The following is a 21,519-nucleotide window of genomic DNA, read 5'->3' as shown; positions in this document are numbered from 1 at the left end:
AAGGACATGGCCTTAACCACAATGCTCCTTATGGTATTTTTGTCTTGCGCTTCTTCGAAGGCGTCACTTCGCTTCCTCCCCTCAGGCTACACTTTGGTTGTTACCGCTACGACACCCTTATTTTATTTGCGTTTCCAACGGCTTGGCTACATATAAAATCGCCTTCCGTAACGATTGGTCGCAGTCTAGGATTGCGCCGGGGTCGCCTTGGTCCGGCGCGCTGGTTTGGGCGGGAACCGCGATTGCCGAAGCACGCCATGGAGGGGAGACGGAATGGCGCGCTAGCGGAGAACGGCGGGCGATACCCGAGCGAGAGGCGGCCCAACGGGACCCTCGGGTCGGAGGATGCTGTGGTCAGTAAGGGGGAGAAACTTACTTCTCCCTCCTCTTCTTTTCCTTCTTCTCCCCCCCCCCCGAAAAGCCCGATGGTCTCACGCCACCTTCGGGTTCTGTTGCACCTCCAAGAGTCGGGAAGCCAGTTCCATCCGAGGGAAAGGAAGTCGAATGCTTTGAGCATAGTAGCTCTGGGCATGTGCAGAGTGCTACTGCCTTCCTTTCCTCGCACCCAGGAGGGGAATGTGGTTTTTTTCTTCCTTTTCTCCCGGTAGACCCTAGCAAATTATATGCTAGCTTCTGCTAACTTTTCTTCCCTTTGAATGTTTTTGCATTTTTAAATTTAGTATAGAACACTCCAACATGAGTACTCCAGGTCAGGTCAAGCCCTATTCACAAGATTGCCTCTTTTTCTTTCCTTAAAATACTTTTAACCCTTCTTATTAACCCTTTGGAGCACAGCTTTCTTAGGTTGCACTCCCAAGGGCCAATAGTCATGATAACTATAACCTCTAGTTTCAGAGTCAGTATGTTGGGGATTTGTGTAGGAGGCAGTAGTGCTGGAAGGATTGAGAGATCCTTGAGGAAGATGCCCCCCGTCCTCCATTCTCACTTACACCCCACTCATGAGAGATCTGATCTGGCCAATGGGACACGTGCCCTAGTTACTACCTGGCCGGATTACTGTAATGCAGTCTTTGTGGGACTGCTGATGGAAAGTGTCAGGAAACTTCAGCAGGTCCAAAATGCAGCAGCCTAATTGCTGACTGGGCCTGGTTACAGGGATCTCTCTCTCTCTCTCTCTCTCTCTCTCTCTCTCTCTCTCTCACACACACACACACACACACACACACACACACACACACACTCTCTCTCTCTCTCTCTCACACACACACACACACACACACACACACACACACACACACACACACACACACACACACACACACACACACACACACACACACACACACACACACACACACACAGCAGCTCCACTGCCTCCTGATCCATTTCCAGAGTGTTGGTTTTGACCTATAAAGCCCTAAATGCCCCTGGGTCCAGCCTTTCTCAAATACCATATCTCCCATTATGGGTGTTGAGATCATCAAGAGAGACCTTTCTCAGTCCTGTCACCTTCACAGGATGGGGACACAGGAAAGAGCCTTCTTTGTAGTTGCTCCCAGACTGTGGAACTCCCTCCCACAGGAAGCCAGGCTGGCACCATCTTTGTTGTCCTTCCACAGGCAGGCAAAGACCTTTCTCTTCAGGCAAGCTTCTCTCTCAATAACTAGGTACCTGTGTGTGATATTTAGATGGATTGTTGTGCATTACTGCTTTGACTAGACTTTTAGTACTACTTAACATTTTCCATTGTTGTGTTTTCCATCTCTCAGAGTGAAATTTGTTTTTTTCTTTTTAATATTTGCATACCTATTCTTAGCTTTAATATTGCCTTTTAATGATGTAAGCCACCTCTTTATACTTATTGTTCTTAGCTTTAAATATTGTCTTTTAATGATGCAAACCACCATTGTATACTCAGTTTTTCAGCTTTAAATACTGTCTTTCAATATTGTAAATTGCCTTGGGTCCTTTTTCAAGGAGAAAGGTGGGGTAAAAATATTTAAATAAATGAATAAATAGGTAGTCCAATATCCTCGTTCTTCCTCATCTCCCAGTGCTTTCTCTCCTCTGCCAGCTCCAGCATTTTCAGTCTTTCATTAAAATGAAAGAAAGTTAGATGAAGAAATTGTGCTGCCTGTGGAGAACAGAAAGGAAGGAGTAGCATAAGGGAAAAGAAGGGGAAGGACAGCCGGGTGTGAGAGTATACCGAGGATGTAGGTAGTGTTGAAAAGCTTTGTTTAAAAGACATGTGCCCTGATTGCAGTTTAAGAGTACAGTGGTGCCTCGCTTAACAATTGTCCCGCATTACGACAAAATTGCTGTACAATGATCTTTTTGCAATCGCAAAACGATGGTCTAAATAGGGTGTTTTTTTTGCTTTGCGATGATTGATTCCCTGCTTTGGGAACCGATTCTTCGCAAAATGATGTTTTTTAAACAGCTGATCGGTGGTTTCAAAATGGCCACCGGGTGCTTAAAATGGCTCCCCGCTGTGTTTGGGATGGATTCCTCGCTATACAGGCAGCGAAAATGGCTGCCATATGGAGGATCTTCACTGGACGGTGAGTTTTTACCCCATTGGAATGCATTGAATGGGTTTCAGTGGGGTTTTTCATTTCGTTTTACGATGCTTTCGCTTAACGGCGATTTTCCTGGAATGGATTATCGTCGTTAAGCGAGGCACCACTGTATCCAGACTGCAGGGCCTCAGCCCACCCAAATCCCTGGTATCTGGGCTGCAAGGCATCACTTCTACAGGTGCCTGTGGTAGAAGGGTTCTTTTGCACTCATAACCTGCTTGTGGGCTTAGTTGTCCACCGTGTGAACAGAATGCTGGATTAGGTAAATCTCCGATCTGATCTTGCATGGTTCTTTCTGTGTTTGTATGACATGATAGCTGAGATTGTCTAGTGAACTTCTTTATTTTGCTTCCTGAAAGGGAGGAGTTTGAGCAGCTGAGAACAGCCTAATTGTATGCCACTTGTTTATAAATACTATGCTTTGTTGAACAAATCTATTGTCTGGCTTTGGGCATAACGCTTATAAATCTTTTTCTCCCCACTGATACAGAGTTTATAACAGATAAACCGCATATTGATACTTCAGTGCATCGATCAGTAAACATATAAACACAGAGTTAAAAGAAATCCATACAGTATTAGTAATAATATGCTTAGCTGTGTTCTTTTTTCTACTTTCCCAAGTCCTACCACCATGTGGGTCAGCGAATGCAGGATATCACTGGTGATGGAGGAGTGCTGAAGGAGATTATCCGAGCTGGCTATGGTGAAGTGGTTCCTCAGGATGCATCAGTATTAGGTAAAAACATTCTTGTTTTGAAAAGTCTGTGGCTGCCATCCTGAACATGCTTGCTGGAGAGTATACCCCCCCCCCAAAAAAATACAGAACACGGTGTAGTGTCAGTCCCCCCCCGTTGAGGGCCAAATTAACACAGGCAGGGCAGTTAAAGTTGGGCTGCTCCAAGATTGTAACATCAAGTGTATCAAATTCCTAATCAAGTTCTTCCCGACAAAGAAGTGAGATGCAAGAATTGTCCTGACTCTTTGATCTCTTTTAATTGTGTGTTAATTTTGGAAGCCATTTTAAATTTACACTTGACAGTTAAAAACCTGCGTGCTTCCTGAGGCTGCTGTAGAAAGTGTAGCTGCCAAATCAAATTATCTGCCTTCAGAATGGAAAACTGTTTGCACATTGTGAAAAAAATGCAGTGAGCATTGTGATCCCTGGAAGTAGAGCCAGGGTGGAAGTACCAGGGTTCTGGGAGTTATAGTCCAAAAAAACACCCCTAACTTTTCCAATCCCTTGACACCTTTCTTGTGTGCATGTATTTTTTAATTGTGACACACACACACCCCACTTCCACTGTTTGCAGTAAGGAGGACATTCTTTGCACTAACTCCTGGTTCAGTGTCATTTCTCACTGATTGGTGACAGGGACGGTTTTGTACCCCAAATCTTTCTTGCTTCGCCCGCATCATACACACAGTCCTTCTACCCCACCCCCCCACAACTGCCTCAAGTATTGGAGAGCTAAAGAAGACTACTGTACATATCATGAGGGACAGGGGAGGGATCCAGGGTCAGAGCTCTCTCTAATCTCAGAGGGGAACTCCAATCTTTCCTGTAATTCCTGGAATGCCAATAATGCATGAATGCATTTGGTGTTGTGTTGGCGTTTTTCCCTTGTAGGAACAACTGTTGAGGGAGGCAACTAGCATAGTTAACCCTTTCTACTTCTGTAGGGTGGATATTCATCCTTAAATTTATGGAAAGCTGGCTCCTTGGGCCAGTTACGGCTGAGAATGGTTGGGTTACCGGGATTGGGGAAGGGAAAAGGGTTGATCCTGTGCATTGTCTAAATTCTAGCCACTCTTGCCCTTTAAAGAATAAGAATCGACGTGTTAAATATAATCATGAGTGGTCTGGTAGTCCAGATAGGTGGGGTACAAATCAAATAAATAAATAAAATGAGGTGCTGCCTCTTTTGAATGTTTGAGAGATTTTGAGGTTTTATTTCCCAAGATGGTTGGCTAGTCTTTTCTATTGTTCCTTGTTCCATCCATTTTAAAATCTGAGTAATGACTGTTATGCCACATGTTAGTGATTTTTATTAATTTGGTCTCTGTAACTGACAATCATTTTAATTATGGCAAATTTGGATTTTCATATTGGTAGCAAGTGTTTGCTGTTGGCAGTTTTATAACAGTTGTGTTTGGGGGCCAAATTATTTTTTGGTAGGTGGAATTGATGTTTGGTAAATGGGTTGCCTAACGGAATAAAAAAGCCAGCATAATAATCTTGTCTCAGAACTGCAGAGCAGGAAGGGACCCTCTGGATCACGGAGTCCAGCCCTTGTCACGGAGGCACAGTGGGGGGAATCGAACTCCCAACCTCCAGATCTGCAGCCAGATGCCTAAACCACTGAAGTGCCCAGCAGTTCATGCATTAATGATGAGACAAAATACAGGATTAGTTTGATGAAAGCAATATGGTGTTTTGTGGTTCCCATTTAGTAAAGTATCTTGAATATTTAAAAAAAACCTTAGATATCCTCAAGAGTGTTTTTTTTTTAAAAAAAAATTATGGACTTTAGGAAGGACTTTTCTCTCTTTTAGTGCTACTTCTGGTGGTATTCAGGATTGCTTCTCTTGATAAAGAATCTTATTGCAAACTAAATAAACTGACAGATAACTAGTACTGGTTGAATTTACACTCAGTGGTAGAATTCTGACAAAGAACATGGTTAGTTTTGTTGAAAACAGCACGGTGTTTTGTAGTTTCCACTTAGTAAAACATCGTGCTCCCTGTTAGAGGATTTGATTTGATTTTAGTCATGATACTCTGACTTGCAGATAAAATCATTGGAGGAGGCTTGTTTGAAGGAAGAGCATGATGTATTTTTATATACATATCAAAAGTGTGCATGGGTTTCAAAGGCGAGGTGATGCTGGTTTGTACGCTGCTCGGCAACGGGGGTTTCTGTGGTTGGCTGACAATAAAATCTAAAATCATTAAAAGTGTGACAGGTGGAATCTAATGTTAAATCAGACCAGCAACAGTATAACACAGCACTTCTGCTAGCATTTGTGGCTTGTCATTGATGCAGATAGGAGTGTGCTCATTCTACCACTTCTGTCCCAGCCTCAGCTTCCTCAGATCAATTACCGTATTTTTCGCACCATAAGACGCACTTTTTTCCACAAAACGGGGGTGGAAAATCTGTGCGTCTTATGGAGGGAAGAAAACAGATTATATTTTCCTGTTTTCTTATCCTAAAAAATTGGTGCGTCTTATGGAAAGGTGCGTCTTATGGAGCGAAAAATACGGTAATTCCCCACTGTGCCTCCTGTGAGAAATGGTAAACCACTTTTGTGTGTTCTTTACCTTAAAAACCCTGAGAAGGGTCAGCATATGTCATAATTGACTTGACGGCACACCATTATTTACTATTATAAGTCAGATGCAATTTGATGGCACATGACAAAGAGGATTTGCTCGTACTTGGGTGTTGCCTGTTATTAGTGAAATTATTCAGAGTTGCTAACTGAAATGCATTTACTCTCCTTTCATTTGATGTTTCTCAGTGAAATTTTCAGGCTACTTGGAACACATGGACAGACCTTTTGACACAAACTGCTTCAGGAAGAATCCCAAACTCATGAAACTTGGCAAAGGTAGGACCAGGATAACAATGTATTCCTAGAATGGATTTTGTCCTGTAATGTTCAGAAGACCTGTGGACCCTAGGGAACAGCTAACAATGCAGTACAGAAACTTCAGAATTAAGTCTTCCCCTCTTTGCCTTTCTAGATATTACCCTTCGAGGTATGGAGGCTGGACTTCTGACGATGAAGAAAGGAGAGCTGGCGCGATACCTGTTCAAGCCCAGTTATGCCTTTGGAGCTCTGGGCTGCCCTCCATTGATCCCTCCCAATGCTACAGTCATGTTTGAAATTGAGCTTTTGGACTTTCTGGATTCAGAGGAATGTGATCAGTTCTTTAACATGAGTACTGTAAGTTTCAGTGCAATAGTAATATGAACTAAAAAAGTAAACAGATCCCTAATTTGGCCTAAAGTCTAATGTAGGATAGGGAACACTCATCAGCCGTTAGCCAGCAAAGCCAGTGCTGCAGGATGATGGAAGTTACAGGCAATCCAGATCTGTTCTTCGTCCTTGATCAACTGTGTAGACCCCCAAATGTTGAATGTGGCACTATTGTGGAACAGTGGGTTGGTTTTTTCCCCCCCTTTCTTGTTATACTTGCTTATTTCCTGTTATTATTCTTATTGGTTTGTTAATTTTTTTTATGTTGCAGAAATGCAAAGGGAGAAAGAAAGAAAAGGAAAGGAGAAAAGAGAAAAGATGTGTTGCGGGAAGGATTTTTTAAAAAGCCAGTTCACAGTAGCCAGTTCTCCACTCAAACAATCATCATTGTTTGAGTTCTCCACTCAGACAATCATCAGTTAAACATGTAAATTAACATAGGCAGTTTGTACATTTAAAAAGCGTCCAACTCGAGAACTAATTATATAATACAGCTGCGATGTAGGTAGCACAAGTAGATGTTCATACTATTGAGTGACAACTGTGCATTTTTTTTTTCAGTCTTGGAGTATTAAAAACTTTATAAGTCTCCAGGGCTGGAGAATCCATTTGTGCTGTTTCTCAGGCAGTAAAAGAGTGGACCTGACAAAAAAAGGGTTAACTGCTCCACCTTGAGCAGGCAGGGCCAACAGTCCTGGCTTTGGTGAGAGAGACGGAGAACCCCTTCCCAGTCTTGGTTCTGCTTTCTATTTTTTGTTGCACCCCAACAGCTTCTGGAACAGTTTAATTTCCAGTCTTTTTGTTTCTTTTTTTGGCTTCTCTTCCTGTTGTCATGACTCGCTCAGTTTACAGAAAGAGGTTCTTGGGAGGGGGCCCCTTCTGCCATCAATTTGGCATCTTCAGTGGTGGTGCTTCAACTACTTCCTGGCCTTGCTTCATGCTGCTGGGAAGCTGAAAACAAAAATACGGTGTCTGAGTAGGACCCAGTGTATCCAAGCCTCTGAGCCTTGCTCTTTTCGCTCACCAGCAGAGGAGCAGCTTGGCTCTATCATCCCTTTTATGCGGTTCATTTTCTCCCCCAATGTCAGCTGCAGTGAGAGCTCTTCCTGGTGTCTTATCAAACAACCAGCAAGTCCTGCAGTTCTCAATACGTGGCTGGAGTCTATGGATGCCCTGCTATTGGAGTGGCCTCTGGCATTCTGGGTCTATGGGGGCCCACCAACTGCTCTTCTCAGCAGTATAGTGTGGTGGATGCAGGTCTTCAGAGCCAGAGTGACCCTGGTGGCACAGTGACCTGCATTCTTGCCTCTTGGGAGTTTTAGCATGACCCAACTGTGGAGACTTCTAGTCAGAGGGATCTGCAGCCATAAAGTCTGCTATTTCAGCTGGATGTGGAGTGGCCCCGTCTCTCCACTTGAGGATCGAGTAACAGAGGCTTCTAGGGAATAGGCTTTCGAATGATTTTCTGGCTTCTAGAAGATTGTTGACAAATAGCATTCGTCAGGTGACTTGTGCTACCTTGCAACACTGGTGAAAGCACAAAGTGTGGATCTGCCCACAGTGCCAGGTTTCCTTCGGGTGGGGCTAGTACAGGGCTTGCTCATGTGAGAGGCACTGTTCTTCACATGGTAACCCACCTCCTGCATGGAGCTACTCTTGTGGCACCTCCCATCTGTTTGTCATTTTTGCACCATGGGATTTGACTGGTGCTACAGATGTTGATATGCCCTCCACTTAAGCCCCTGAGTGGGGTGCCTCTCGAGTAAGCGAGTGATGCTTTGGGTGGTGCTGACTTCCACCCAGAGAGTGTGTGTGTTGTGGGTCTATAGACCTTTGTCATAAGAACACAGAGGTCCGGTTGACTCCTTGGTGGGGTGAAGTGTGAGTTATGTACACCTGTGTTCCATTTACAGTAGTGCCTCGTTTAACAACGATAATCCGTTCCAGGAAAATCACTGTTAAGCGAGCACATCGTAAAGCGAAATTCAAAACCCCATTGAAACGCATTGAAACCCGTTCAGTACATTCCAATGGGGTAAAAACTCACAGTCCAGCAAAGATCCTCCATACTGCGGCCATTTTCGCTGCCTGTATAGCAAAGAATCCGTCCCTAAGCACAGCAGGGAGCCATTTTAAGCACCCGGCAGCCATTTTGAAAACCCAACGATCAGCTGTTTTAGATCGTCGTAAAGCGAAAATCGGTTCCCGAAACAGGGAACCGATCATCGCTAAGCGAAATTCCCCCATTTAGATCATCGTTTTGCGATCGCAAAAAGATCATTGCAAAGCGGATTCATCGTATTGCGGGGCAATTGTTAAGCGAGGCACCACTGTAGACCTGTTTCACTAAAGCTTTTCTTGAACAGGGTGGCTGAGGTAGTTTGCTTCCTGATATACCAACTTAAGATGGCATAAAAATGGGAAGATGGCAGTTCAGAGAACACGGGGGGGGGGAGTGAAGAATAGGGAAGCTTTTCCTAAAGTATCCTGCTTCTACTTCACTGGTTCAGAAGAGCAGCATACTTCACTGGCTCGGTTATTGGCCAAGGAGCAGAAGTGCTATACAACCTTTTATGTGCTGCATTCTCTTTTTGTACTTCTCTTTCCCACTGGTTATATGGAGAAGGCTAACAGCTGAACTGAATATGAGAAGAGTCTTCAATTAGTCCGATGGTTCATATGCTGCGCTGGAGCGCTGCTCACAACATTCAAAAGAAGATGAGTGGAATCGGGGAAAGGCAGGCAGAGTGGAAGGGAAGGGATTCCTGCAAAGGAAGTGCAGAATTGTGCCGCTGTGAGGTTTAAGGGAACAAACAGCAGGCCACACGTGCAGCCATCAGAGGAGTTGCAGAAACACACAGTCACGTTTTAGGTCTTTTTATACTCCACCTACTCCGACGCCAAAATAGTCCTGTGACACCAATGTATTTCTGTTCTTCCATCACTGGAATCCCCACTGCTGTGTTCCTGTTGGAGTGCAGTAGTGAGAAGGTACAATTTCTGTGATTTTTAAAGTAACATTAAAAGACAAAACAGCTGCATTCTTTTTCTTTTCCCTGCCTCTCAGTCCCCGTCCCCCCCCCCCAAAAAAAAGATGGAGATGCAACATTTGGAATAATTTCATAGCCATATCCTTTCATTGTCTGTTCCACAGCTAGTCCTGTTCAGTGGGGCATCCTGTGTAGCAGGTATGTGTAGGAGTGCTTTGTTGCAATATACAGATCTTGTGGGCAGCATTCAGGTACCCATGAGGATCTCTAAACGCTCACACTCCTAAAAACTAATTAGTACTAACTTGGAGATACTCTTCAGAGGCGAAGTGAGTAGGAGTTAGAAGACCAGCTGATTTCAGAAGGCAGGAGGAATGTGGGCAGGTCAAATTTCTTGGCTGTATAGTAAGCTGCTGGATGCTAGAAGTAACCCGTATGAAGTGAATAACTAGATTGTACTCATTATTATATATGTTGTAGATGCCATTTTCATTCATATAGGGGTTAGTTGGGAGCTTACTATTTTACACATAGACTGCTAATAAGATGTGAAGGTTCAGAAAGTTCATTCCAAGTCTTTTATCGGGTAAGGCAACCCCTCGTAATGCAGACCAGGTTGTTCTGTTTCCAGGAACCAGGAGCACTTCATGGAACGTTGCTCCATGTTAACTTCAGTACCTGTGCCACGTCATGTGTTTGGATATGTGTTATATATAGCTCATTGAGTAGAGCACATGCTCTGTACTCCCAGTAGGAGAATTGAATAGCAGAGCTCAGAAAAGGCCATTGTGATCTTAGAAGAGATTTGAGAAACTGAGTTTTTAGACTACAGCTCTCTCAGTCCTTCTGCCAGCATGTCTAGTACCCGTTGGAATTGTGGTAATCCTAACATCCCAGAGGAAGGAGGGGGGGCACCTTTTCCTGACACTTGTAGACTGCAGCTGGGGCACCAGAATAATAAATGCAGTGTTTGCGCAAGGTCTCATACTTTCAAATCACTTTAGTTTTGTATTGACTGTTACAGCCTCTCATTGAACTGCCCCTTTTTGTATTCACACCCATAGTCAATATTAAGTAAAACTGTCCCTCTCCACCACCCTTACTGCTATAAGATCAAGTTTCTCTGTGTGACTTCCACCTTCAGTTAAAGCAAGCTAAACAGTTTTCCAACTCCACACGTGACAAAGTCTCCATTTGTGTCATATGTTTCTCTTCCCAGTGTATCATTCCAAGTGTGAACTCCTCCAATGACCACTGATAACTCATTTCTCTTACCGGATTATGGCCTTCTCTGTACAGGAGCAGCAGGGAACATTTCCACTGCAGAAGGTGTTGAAAGTAGCAGCAACAGAGCGGGAATTTGGCAATTACCTTTTCCGCCAGAATCACTTTAAGGAGGCTAAAAAGAGATACAAGCGAGTAAGTAAAGCAGATTAATGGGAAAATGAGTGACAAGAAGTGCATGGAAAAGTAGGCCTCCCACTCAACCCCATTACCTTCTTACCCACCTCTATTTTTATCTCATTAGCCCTTTTGGTTGACCTCCAAAAGTCGGAGGAACACTTGAGGAAATGACTTGTCAGGCTTTATACCAATTAGTGGCCGAAATCCTGTTGTTTAATGTCGTAAATTGCACTAGAGGAGGCCCATTGACTTAATGGAGATTTAGTGAGCTGACTCCTCCATAAGTGCCGTTGATCCAAATTGGCCTACTCTAACTGGGACTTACTATATTGAGCAACAGAATGTTGCCCAATGCAAGTTACAAATTACCGTACATGGTGCAGCCATGTACCGAATCGGGCCTCTAGTCTGCACCTTCGATTCTGATTGGCAGCCCCTCTCTTCTAGTTGACCTGCCGGAGATGGAAAATGGGATGTGCTGCAGGCAAAGCAATTAAAGTCCTGTGAAGAAATGCAGAACCAAACGGTTGAGGCTCAGCTAATGGGAGTGGGGGAGGTGGTGTGATATTGAAGAAGGTGCTCCCTTGGGAAGAGCACCTTTGTCGTTTTATGTAGCACTTACCAAGGTCAGTTTAATCAAAGCCAAATGGAGAGAGTGTCTGTTTGCCAGCTTCAGCTGCCTTCTCTTGGAGATGTGCACGTTCACTAGTATTAGAATGTTCTGATGAAACTGGGTTTGGGTCGGCTGAAGGGTGTCACTGTTGTTGCCAAGAGGTAGAGGATATAGGAATAGCAGTTTAAATCTAAAATGGGCCTCATGTCTACGGCTGTTAATCCATCTTGATGTTAGTCAGAATTGGTCTCTATATAAGCTCAGAAGTCTCTACCGCTACTGTGAGGTCTCTATGCATAAGTTTGTAGAGTAGACTACAGTGGACCCTCAACCTACGGAATTAATCTGTATTGGAACGGTTTCCGTGGGTCGAAAAGTCTGTAGGTTGAAAAGGCTTTTCCCATAAAAATGCATTGAAAACCATTTAATCCATAACCGGTCCAAGATCCCCCCCACACAAAAAAAATTAAAATAAATAAAACTTACCTTTCTGAAGCCTTCCAGGGGTCTCCCACCGATGCCACTGCCGCTGCCTGAGGGCTTCTCCGCCACTGCCGGAGGCCTCGGAGGGCCCCCACCGACGCAGGCTTTCCCAGGGTGGACCGGGCCTACCGGGGAGGGCTTTCCCCGGTAGGCCTGGTCTGCTGCTCAGGAAAGCCTGGTAGACTGGGCCTACCAGGGGAGGGCTTCCCCAGTAGGCTCGGTCCACCCTGGGAAAGTCTGCGTCAGCAGAAGGGGAACCTCCGGAGGCATCTCTGAGGTTCCCCACCGCTACCGATAGTGCCTCCAAAGCACTATTGGCAGTGGGGGGGACCTCCGAGAGGCCTCAGAGGTGGGAAAGGCCTCCGGAGTTCCCCTGCCACCGCCACCGCTAGGAGCCGAGCCATGCTGAGCGATCTAGGCCGTGCTCTGACTCCTGGACTTCCCCCGCTGACGCTGCTGTCCGAGCGCTGCGCAGGTCCCAGCAGCGGCGGCGGAAGTCCAGGAGTCCGAGCATGGCCGGGATCGCCTGGTGTGGTGCGGCTCCCAGCAGCGGCAGCAGGGGACCTCTGGATTCCTTCCAGGGCTTCTCCACCTCCATGGGAGACATCTTGAAGGTGTCCCCCCCCCCGACGCCGATTGTGCCTCTGAAGTACGATTGGCGGCGGCGGGGGACCTTTGAGATGCCTCCCATGGTGGCAGAAAAGCCCTGGAAGGCATCTGGAGGCATGATCTGTGGCCTACGGACTGGAAGGGGGAGGCGGGGAAAGCGCCAAATTTGAATTTGCCGCTTTCCCCTCCTCTCCCCTTCTGGTCCGTAGATCGATTCTCTGGCTGCAAGTCAATTGGAAATCTTGCAGCCAAAGAAGTCCGGACCTCGAAAAGTACGCACGTCGAGCCGTGCATACGTCAAGGGTCCACTATAGTTAGTTGGTGGTATTTTTCCTGCTGTGGCTATGGTGTTAAGGAGTTGAATGTCCCATCCTACAGGGCTGGAGCTTGGTAGTAAGGGAAGTGATTTATTAGGATTGCTAACTCCAGGGATGCTTCCCTCCTAGTAAGCTAGGGTGAGCAATGTAGAGTGGTCTTAATTGACTAGATAGGCAGGATATAAACAAAATAAATAAATAAATAAATAAATAAATAAATAAATAAATAAATAAATAAATAAATAAATAAATAAATAATAAACAATAGCCAGGAGATTTGGAGACTTTGGGTATCTAGTCTTTTACAGGCTCTGGTTCCTTGGGGCTAATAAGGTTTTTACACATACCGTGGAAGCAGGGCCAAAGAAAAGGAGCACGGTTATGCTTCCTTTCAATAGGTATCCAAAACACACAGCTGAGATAAATGGACAGCTGAGGTGGTGTGTGAATCTGTCTTTAATTCTTTAAAAAGGAAATATACCAAATATGCTGCTTTTCTCTTATGCCTAAATTGTGCATTTTTCTAAATAGTATTCACATGAGCCTTAGTTGTCCATACTAACCATTGTATACAATCATCAGTACAAGTTTGTCCAATAAAACATTTCTGCCTATTCTGTATTTTAAATACTGCTTTGTGTGTGTGTGTGAGGCTGTAAATAGAAATGCTTTGTTTTCGTCCATATGCAGGCTTCTTCTGTCTTAAACCATTTGAATGCCAAAGAGGATGAACAAGTGAAAGTAGATGCTGCCAAGCTTCTGATCTTTCTGAACTTATCCTTTACTTATTTAAAGCTGGAATGCCCAGCCCGAGCACTTGCCTATGGGGAGAAAGCCTTAGAGATTGACGAGAAGAATGCCAAAGCACTCTTCAGGTGTGGCCAGGTGGGGAACTCTGTGGGATTTTTTCCCCAGTTTGTCATGTTCAGCGAAGGACTGAATGGGAGTAAAACATGTCAGAGAATGGATGGATCTAGTTGCTTCTGGCTAGGAAATTTCAGGGAATGGCTTGGATATTAGAAACCTTGCATAAGGTCCACAGGTTTAATAATACAGTGCTCAGGTGTATATGACCCATTTTTCAACTGATCCCTTCTTCAGTTTGCAGCAGACTTGTGGCGATTACAAGACCCACTGGGTATACTTAGTTTAGAAAGTTATCTTTATTTATTTATTTCATTTATATACTTGCCCATAGGGAACAAACTCTCTCTGAGTGGTATTCAGCAACCAGGACATCAAATTACAAAACAATAATAATAGAAACAGTAAATGTTTTTTTTTAAAAAAATGATTTGTTTCTGTACATGTAGGGTTTGAAAAGTAATTCATTGTCATTCCTCACTACATGTTTGGAAAGTAAACATGGCATTTCTCATTACTTTGCATGGGTCTCTTTTTTTAAGCCTTAGGTTTTGTAGGAAATGTATTTATTTATTTTATTTATTCATTCGATTTATACCCCGCCTCCCTAGACAGCGAAATTACAAAACAACTTGGAAGATTCCTGGCAGAATGCATGTGATTCTGAAAGTAAATAGAAAATGTTACTTGTTGTAACAGTAACTGAGTTTATTCCCCCTCATTACATTACTTCTGAAAAGGGGCCTTGTCAGTTCTCCACCCCACATCCTATGTTGCCTTTTTAAAATAAAAAGAAGCTGTGTGCTGGAGAACATTTGTCCCTCCAGATATTTCAGGCTTCTGACTTGCAGAAGCCCATGCCAGTTTAGCAAATGAAAGAGATCATAGAATGGCTGGAGGGTGTGTTGTTGATTTCCACTTTGAGAGCTACAATCCAGGCAGTCTTGTTTAGATACAATACTGAGTTTTTGCTTTCTTGGTAGTTTCTGGCTTAACTGCTTCTGGGCATGATGAGCCAAGGTGTTATGCATGCTGCTCATAAAAAAAGCAGAATTCTGTGCAGTTGTGCCTCTCAATTATTCAGGAACAAGAAACTCTTATCTTTATTCCTACTTTTCAAGAGAAGTGAATAAACCACATTTCTAATTTTAGCTGTATTCTGAACTCTTATTCTTTTAACTTCTAGGCATGCCTCTCTCTAGCAGAATATGAGAGAGCTCGAGATTTTCTGGTCAAAGCTCAGAAAGCACAGCCTTTCAACCATGATATTAACAATGAGTTGAAAAAGCTGGCCAGGTGAGGGAGCTGTTTCTGTACATCTATTAAGATAATTTTTGCAGTGAAATAAATTTTTTCTTCACTTATTTGTAGTGTACAATCCACACTTCTTCCTTGTAGCTGATTAACTCTGTGTATTCTTTTTGTGATTAACTTATCTATCAAGCTGCAACTACACAGTTAGGGAAATCTAAATTCACTCACATTCATACACTGTGAGGTAACACTGGGCAATTGGGGTCTATTTGATTTAAGCCATACAGGGAAATAGGAGAAAAGTCTTGTTTGCTGCTTGTTCTGTTTGTTAGACTGCAGATGACACTGTGACAGAACTGCCTTGACAAGCTGTAACAATGCTATCCTTCAATTTCACGGACTTCCTGATCTGTCTCTCTCTGTAATTAATTTGCAAATATCATAAAGCAACTCTTATTAAGCCATTCCACAGTACTGGCAAATTAGAAGAGGCTTCTGTTCTGTTTCCAGTGATTACACACACTGGAAACAGACCAAACCAGAGCAATTCCACCAACACTGGAAAAGTAAATGCCCCTGACAGGGGCCAGATAGGAAAGGTGCAGGTAGGAATGTTCTGCTATGATTTGCTTTGCTGCAATGATTACATCATACAGTTACTGCCAAAAGGAGTGAACCAACCCATCCCCGCAGCCATCCAAACAATAGGCTAAACACCTGTCTGATCATACCCTTACCTTGTCCTGTGGTTTAGCCTATGTCTGCTTTTGATTCTTCCCCCCCCCCCCCGTGCTAGGTAAATGTTTCAGTGAAAGAGGTTTGGGGTTTTAGCTCTAAAATAAGGGCAGAAAGGGGCAAGATGTGTACAGACCTTGCTGCCATTCCCAATCTTGTATTTTTTTAAAATAGCTAGCAGCAGGGAGCTGGACAGGGGACAGATTGTATTTGTCTTCAGTGTGGAAGGGACTGTCACTCTCGAATTGGCCTCCTCAGCCACACTAGATGCTGTTCCAAGTCCTCCATACAGAGCACGTTACTATAGTCTCTCGAGACTGAAGGATGCCTAATCTAAGCAGCAGCCTTACACAGTTTGGTCTCTTGCAGCTGCTACGGAGATTACATGATGAAGGAGAAAGAAATGTGCTGCCGGATGTTCAGTTCTCTCAGGTGTCCTTCAGCAGAAGAAGACTTGAAGGTAATGGGATTGTTTTTGTAGCATCACAGTGTAGAGATAGAAGTCTTCTAGTCCAGTTCCCTGCTGAGGTACAACTAAATCATCCCTGGCAGATAGCCATCTAACTTAGGGTTAAAACATCCAGTGGTGGAGAGTCCCATAACCTTCCAAAGTGATCTAATCTGTTGTGGAGGACTATATGCCTTCTGTTAATGACTGAATCTTGCATCTTGAAGAGGCATTAACTTCCCACACCTCCATATGCCTGAGCATTACAGCAAAAGTGTGTGACTAGTAACATATGAAAAGTAAAGTATATGATGAGAGACAGTCTTTGGGGCTAAATAGGCGGTATACTTTTTTAAACCATTCCAAGGATATGATTGAAAGGTGATATGAAATACCTGTAGTAACTTAAACCTGGCTGTGACTTTGTTGGCCTTGATCTACGTCTGAAATATACCGGTTTTGACACAGCAGCTGACTGCTTTCAAGGTGTAAACAAAGGCTGACTTCACATATAAAATGTATACAGTGGTGCCTTGCATTACAACGTTAATTCGTTCCAGCGAAATCACTGTAGAATGAAAACATTGTAATGCGAAAATAAAAAACCAATTGAAACGCATTAAAACCCGTTTAATGCGTTCCAATGGGCTAAAAACTCACTGTTCAGTGAAGATCCTCCATAGGGCGGCCATTTTCGGTGGCTGTCTTGCAAGGAATCCATCCCAGAAAATAGCGGGGAGCCATTTTATTTACCTGGCGGCCATTTTGACATAGCCAATCAGCTGTAGGAAAATCATCATTTTGCAAAGAATCCGTTCCCGAAGCAGGGAACAGATCATCGCAAAACGAAAAAAGCCTATTCAGACCATTGTTTTGCGATTGCAAAACGTTGTCGTAATGCGGTTTCATCGTAATGCAGGGCAATCGTAAAGCGGGGCACGAATGTAGTGAATTTTATTACCACTATGTTCAAGGAAGTGTTGCTATCTATTTGGTCAGGATTCACAGAGCTATTTGTCACACACAAAAATTGTTTTGTATGCCTGTCCAGTGAGTGCAGCTTACAGTCCCAATCAGCCCGTTATGGGATAAAGGTTTAAAATATCTTAGACTCTTAAAATAACCGGGGAAAATATCTTTATTGTAAGCAGATTTAAAACATGACTTTGACTTGACTCCTGAGTATCTTCTTGCCAGCATACATGTTAGCACTTAGCAGGAGAGGTGAGATTAACGTACATAGGCCTGTAAGGATAAATTTCTCTGGAGAAAATGGGTCCTGGAATAATTAGGTTAGTTATCTCCAGATTTATGTTTGAAATTAGGAGGCTGGCACTAGCAGAGCATCTCAATAGCAACCTATTCTCAAACCTGAAGGAATGGCCCCTTTGAAACCCATCTTAACCCATTTGTTTTGTTTTCTAGTGTATTCGCTATATTAGGGTGCAACTATACTGCCCAAAAATTCAAGAGTTGTCTCAGGATATTATTGTATAAATTTGTGTCATATGCCCTTTGTGTTACTGTTCCCAGTCTCGTGGGCAGTTTCAGTTGAACCAGGTAGATTTGAAGAAAGCAACCACTGTGCTCTTTAAATTGTATCAAATAGACCCATATTAATACTTTGATCCACCCATGGTTCTGTCCTGATTCCGCCTGCATTCTGTCCTTAACTGTCTTGTCTGGAGTTCATGATTTTATGAACATTCGCAACGGGAGTTTCTTTTTTGGCTCCTTCAAATTTGCAAGTAATTTTTCCCTCTTGTTTAATTCTGAATGGCATCACATTGCATCATTGTTGCAGAACGTGCATTTTTCTGTAATTAGAACTTTCCCCACATCTCCTTTGATAGTCTACTATTAACAATAGACCTTCCTGTTCACTAGGCTGGCATAGCCTGCAAATGTAACAATAAAGAAAGATAGCAAAAAAAAAAAAAACCACAAAAAGAATTCAGAAATAAGAACAAGAGAATGGAAGAGAAAGGAGCTGGCATAATGTTTGTGCTGAAAAGCTAATCGCCAGATGGAAGACAAATTACATGTCAGTTACAAGCTTTTGTGATGCAGTGCTAAAGTCAAAGTATTTTTAAAAATTTGAAAGATGAAACAGTTTGGACAGCAGGTATAATAGTTGGTTTTCTGATGGGATAGCATCCCACATCACCTTGAACACATCACGAAGACATTAGCACAGGGAATACTGCCTCCCCCAGAATAGAACGAGACAGCTGTACACACAACCAAAAAAGGGGTAAAAAACCTGCAATGTAGAGCCATGTAAAACAAACAGCCTCCCAACAGGTGTTCAAAAATAAATGGTTCCTCAAAGAAAAGTGTGAGTTTCCTCCATACTTTAATAACCTAGTGCGGCTGGGGAATTTTGAATCAATTTCCATCATGCTAAACTTGAAGTGATTGGATGGAGTACATCGCAATGTAGTTGTACCATTAGTTTCATAGAAATAATTATGCTGTTACCAAATCAGAATATGACCATTTAAAAAAATCTGATGATAAAAAATATACCTACTGTAGTATCGCATAGCATTCACAGTATAATCCACAACAATGGATGTGGATTAGCATTGTCATAAATTCTTTTTATGCTTTTTATTGTATGTTTCTCTTGAATTAGCGTCATGTAAAAAACTTTGGATAATTTCAGAGATGACATGAAATACAGTACCTTGAAGCCTTGTACGCTGCTGAACAAGATTTGTTTGTAACTGTGTTCTGTATTCACATCTCAGCACCTGACTGTCAAGAGAAGTGTGAAAATGACAACCTGTCATGTAGTAGAGCTTCAGTCACTTTCCTGAAAGAGGTCCCAAATGCTACGTGATCTTCTTACATGTAACACATGTAATGATACATTTTGGCATGCCTTTTTCAGCCAGAGGTGGCATCTGATAGTTGAGAATCATCAAGTGTTATGCCACCTGGAGACTGAATGGACCAGAGGTAGATTGAAGGGAACTGGGGCTCAGAGACAAAGCAGCATGTCATGTGCATGATCTGCAACTATAGTCCGAGAGCCCAGTTTTTAAACTCGTAAAGCTGTTTGGGGGGGAAATCTGGTAGAAAATGAGGAAGAGGTTTACCCTGTCTCCTTCTCTATCCATTCACTCCCCACCCTCTGCAATGCATTTTCACCCTTAGCTATTTTAAAAGGAGTTGGAAATTTCATTAATATAAAAAGGCATTGTACTGGGCTAAGGAAAATGTGTTGGTGTTTTACCTTTATGGTATTTACTGAATATAAATTTATGTTACTTTTTCATAGCTCTTGAGTGTGACAGTGGAATTTCCTGGTTAATTGATGTATCTGTTCTCCCTCTTAAGATTCTGCTCCTTGAACTCCAACTGTTAATTGCACATGATGTTAGAAACTGGGACTTAAGGATGTCCCTTTTTATTTTGAAGAAAACGCATGTAGGTTGTGAGGAGAGGTTATCAAACAGTAAACAGTAGCCTTATTTCTCCTGCTAAAGAGCAGGAGGTCTTTTCTTTTACCCCATATCCCTTGCCTTTTGCAATACGTTGCCTGATAAAAGGATCTTGAAAGCTGGAACATCATTTTGACATAACAGGTGAGTTGCAGCACGAGCAACTAGAATGTTTATTCAGACTTTTACTGTGTTGTCTAGTATTATCCTTTAAAAAGTGTTGTCTTGAGAAATATATATGTACAAGTTTTGAGTTATAATGTGTTGGTCATGTCAGAATCCAGCTATGCAGAAAAAAGTGATATATATTAGGGAAGCCCCTTTTGGTATCCTCCACTGACTTTATCTTCATTTTTAGAAGGGCAGAGAGAAGAATCCTGCTTTGAACTCTCAGCACTGAGAAGATTGCAGTTTTTTTGTACACACAGGTGAACTATTTGTCGAAATGTTGTTCCCTATTACTGACATGGAAACTTCAGTTGAAAACATTCCTCATCGTTATCCTTTCTTTGAAGGTAACCCAGTCCACCTTTAACCAGGTACTGGTAACCATTTACTTTATTTAGAGACATTGTTTTCCGGCTGTTTTTCAGGAGATTGTGCCATGATGGTCAGTGTTTATCAAGTGGCCATGATGTTTTGCATTTATTGAAGAATGTTCTTGGTGATGTTATGTTGCTGGTTATACAAAAGGCATTTGCTTTTGAAGAAATATTGGCATGCCTGGTGTTTTCATTGTACAAGGACAGTCTTTTGTTGCTTGGGATAGAGGTTAAGAGACACTGATTCATGTTACTATGCAAACTTGGGTGTTTCTGCCTAGGATGTGATGTAGCGTTTCTCTATTGCTGACAGCAGATTATTATAAATGCTGTTGATCTTCAAGCTGGTATATTGAACCAATAATGAAACTGTGCTGCTACCACAACTGCACTGTACTAGCAGCACTCCTATTATTTTCATGTTAAGATATAAAAAGAGAAGATTGGAGAAACTGAAAGCCAGGAGAAAAGCATGTATGTGAGCAGAGAGAGATAAACATGATGCAAAAATGGTTCCATGATGAAGGATTTCAGCTGAAAGTGGGTCCTTGGTTTGAAAAGGTGGAAAATCCACAGACAGAGTGATTAAGATCAAACCACAGATTCTCTGATTCAAATATTTTCCAGCCTGAGACCACATTTCTCCATCTTTCCCCATCATTTGCATTGTGGGAATAATGATAAATTTACTATAAAGTTGTTGGGAGAGGGCATGTTTTTGTTTGAACACAAAAAAAAATATAACAGAGGATGTCAAAATCAGTGCTCTGATGAAGTCTAGAAGTTTTTTTCCTTTGGATAAAGATGGGCTTGTAGGATTCTTTTCCATGGGGTAACATGGAAGACTATGCTTTCCTTTTATTTATTTTTTTCAAACAGCCTTAATGTTATCTGTGTTATGAAGCCTAACATCCAATATGTCCTCAAAATCTGTATTTTGCAGTAGTGCCACTCCAAACGTTGTGACCAATGTACTGCTTACAATTCATAATAAAATAACAGTGTAGCCAGTGGCTTGAACTCTGAGCTTCATGACCTACCTGGCTTGTTGGTGATGGGGGACAGCAGTGCTGCCTGATCCAGTTTTATTTCAAAGAGAAGAAATTTTGCATTTATAAACTTGGCCCTCTAGCAGCTCATGATCCGGACATAGAGGATAGTGCCCCACATCGTCAATCTACTTGGGAATCATCTGTCCTCTGTTCTGTATAACTGTCATCAGGCATACATAACTTTCATTCACCACAACTAAAAAAAAGTGAAAGATGAAATGTTTTAACATTA

At 42.7% G+C, this 21,519-nt stretch overlaps 1 protein-coding gene across 6 annotated transcripts; it reads left to right on the top strand.

Moving 5' to 3' along the window:
- The first annotated feature begins 35 nt into the window (after positions 1-35).
- On the top strand, positions 36-21,248 carry FKBP6 (FKBP prolyl isomerase family member 6 (inactive)). 6 transcript variants are annotated; one of them, XM_073000539.2, is made up of 10 exons: positions 45-353; positions 2,036-2,174; positions 3,165-3,279; positions 6,066-6,155; positions 6,292-6,494; positions 10,817-10,936; positions 13,634-13,828; positions 14,994-15,103; positions 16,166-16,256; positions 20,052-21,248. In XM_073000539.2, the coding sequence occupies exons 3-10, from the start codon at positions 3,189-3,191 to the stop codon at positions 20,091-20,093; spliced, it is 942 nt and encodes a 313-aa protein (XP_072856640.1). In that variant the 5' UTR covers positions 45-353; positions 2,036-2,174; positions 3,165-3,188; the 3' UTR covers positions 20,094-21,248. The 6 variants fall into 6 exon arrangements, with proteins under 6 accessions (XP_072856639.2, XP_020662989.3, XP_072856638.2 ...); XM_073000538.2 differs by lacking the exon at positions 2,036-2,174 and having other exon boundaries at positions 36-353; positions 13,739-13,828; XM_020807330.3 differs by lacking the exon at positions 2,036-2,174 and having other exon boundaries at positions 40-353; positions 20,055-21,248.
- The last annotated feature ends 271 nt before the right edge of the window (positions 21,249-21,519 follow it).

This window comes from Pogona vitticeps, chromosome 5, assembly GCF_051106095.1.
Source record: "Pogona vitticeps strain Pit_001003342236 chromosome 5, PviZW2.1, whole genome shotgun sequence".
In the NCBI taxonomy this organism is placed as follows: domain Eukaryota; kingdom Metazoa; phylum Chordata; class Lepidosauria; order Squamata; family Agamidae; genus Pogona; species Pogona vitticeps.
The sequence above is the reverse complement of the archived record's forward strand: the minus strand, read 5'-3'. Positions and strand labels throughout refer to the sequence as shown.

Coding starts and splice junctions, on each gene's coding strand:
- FKBP6 (XM_020807329.3), top strand. CDS start 258: ATGGAGGGGAGACGGAATGGCGCGCTAGCGGAGAACGGCGGGCGATAC. Junction 6,156..6,291: donor ACTCATGAAACTTGGCAAAG/GTAGGACCAGGA, acceptor TTGCCTTTCTAG/ATATTACCCTTCGAGGTATG. Junction 13,829..14,993: donor CACTCTTCAGGTGTGGCCAG/GTGGGGAACTCT, acceptor TTTAACTTCTAG/GCATGCCTCTCTCTAGCAGA.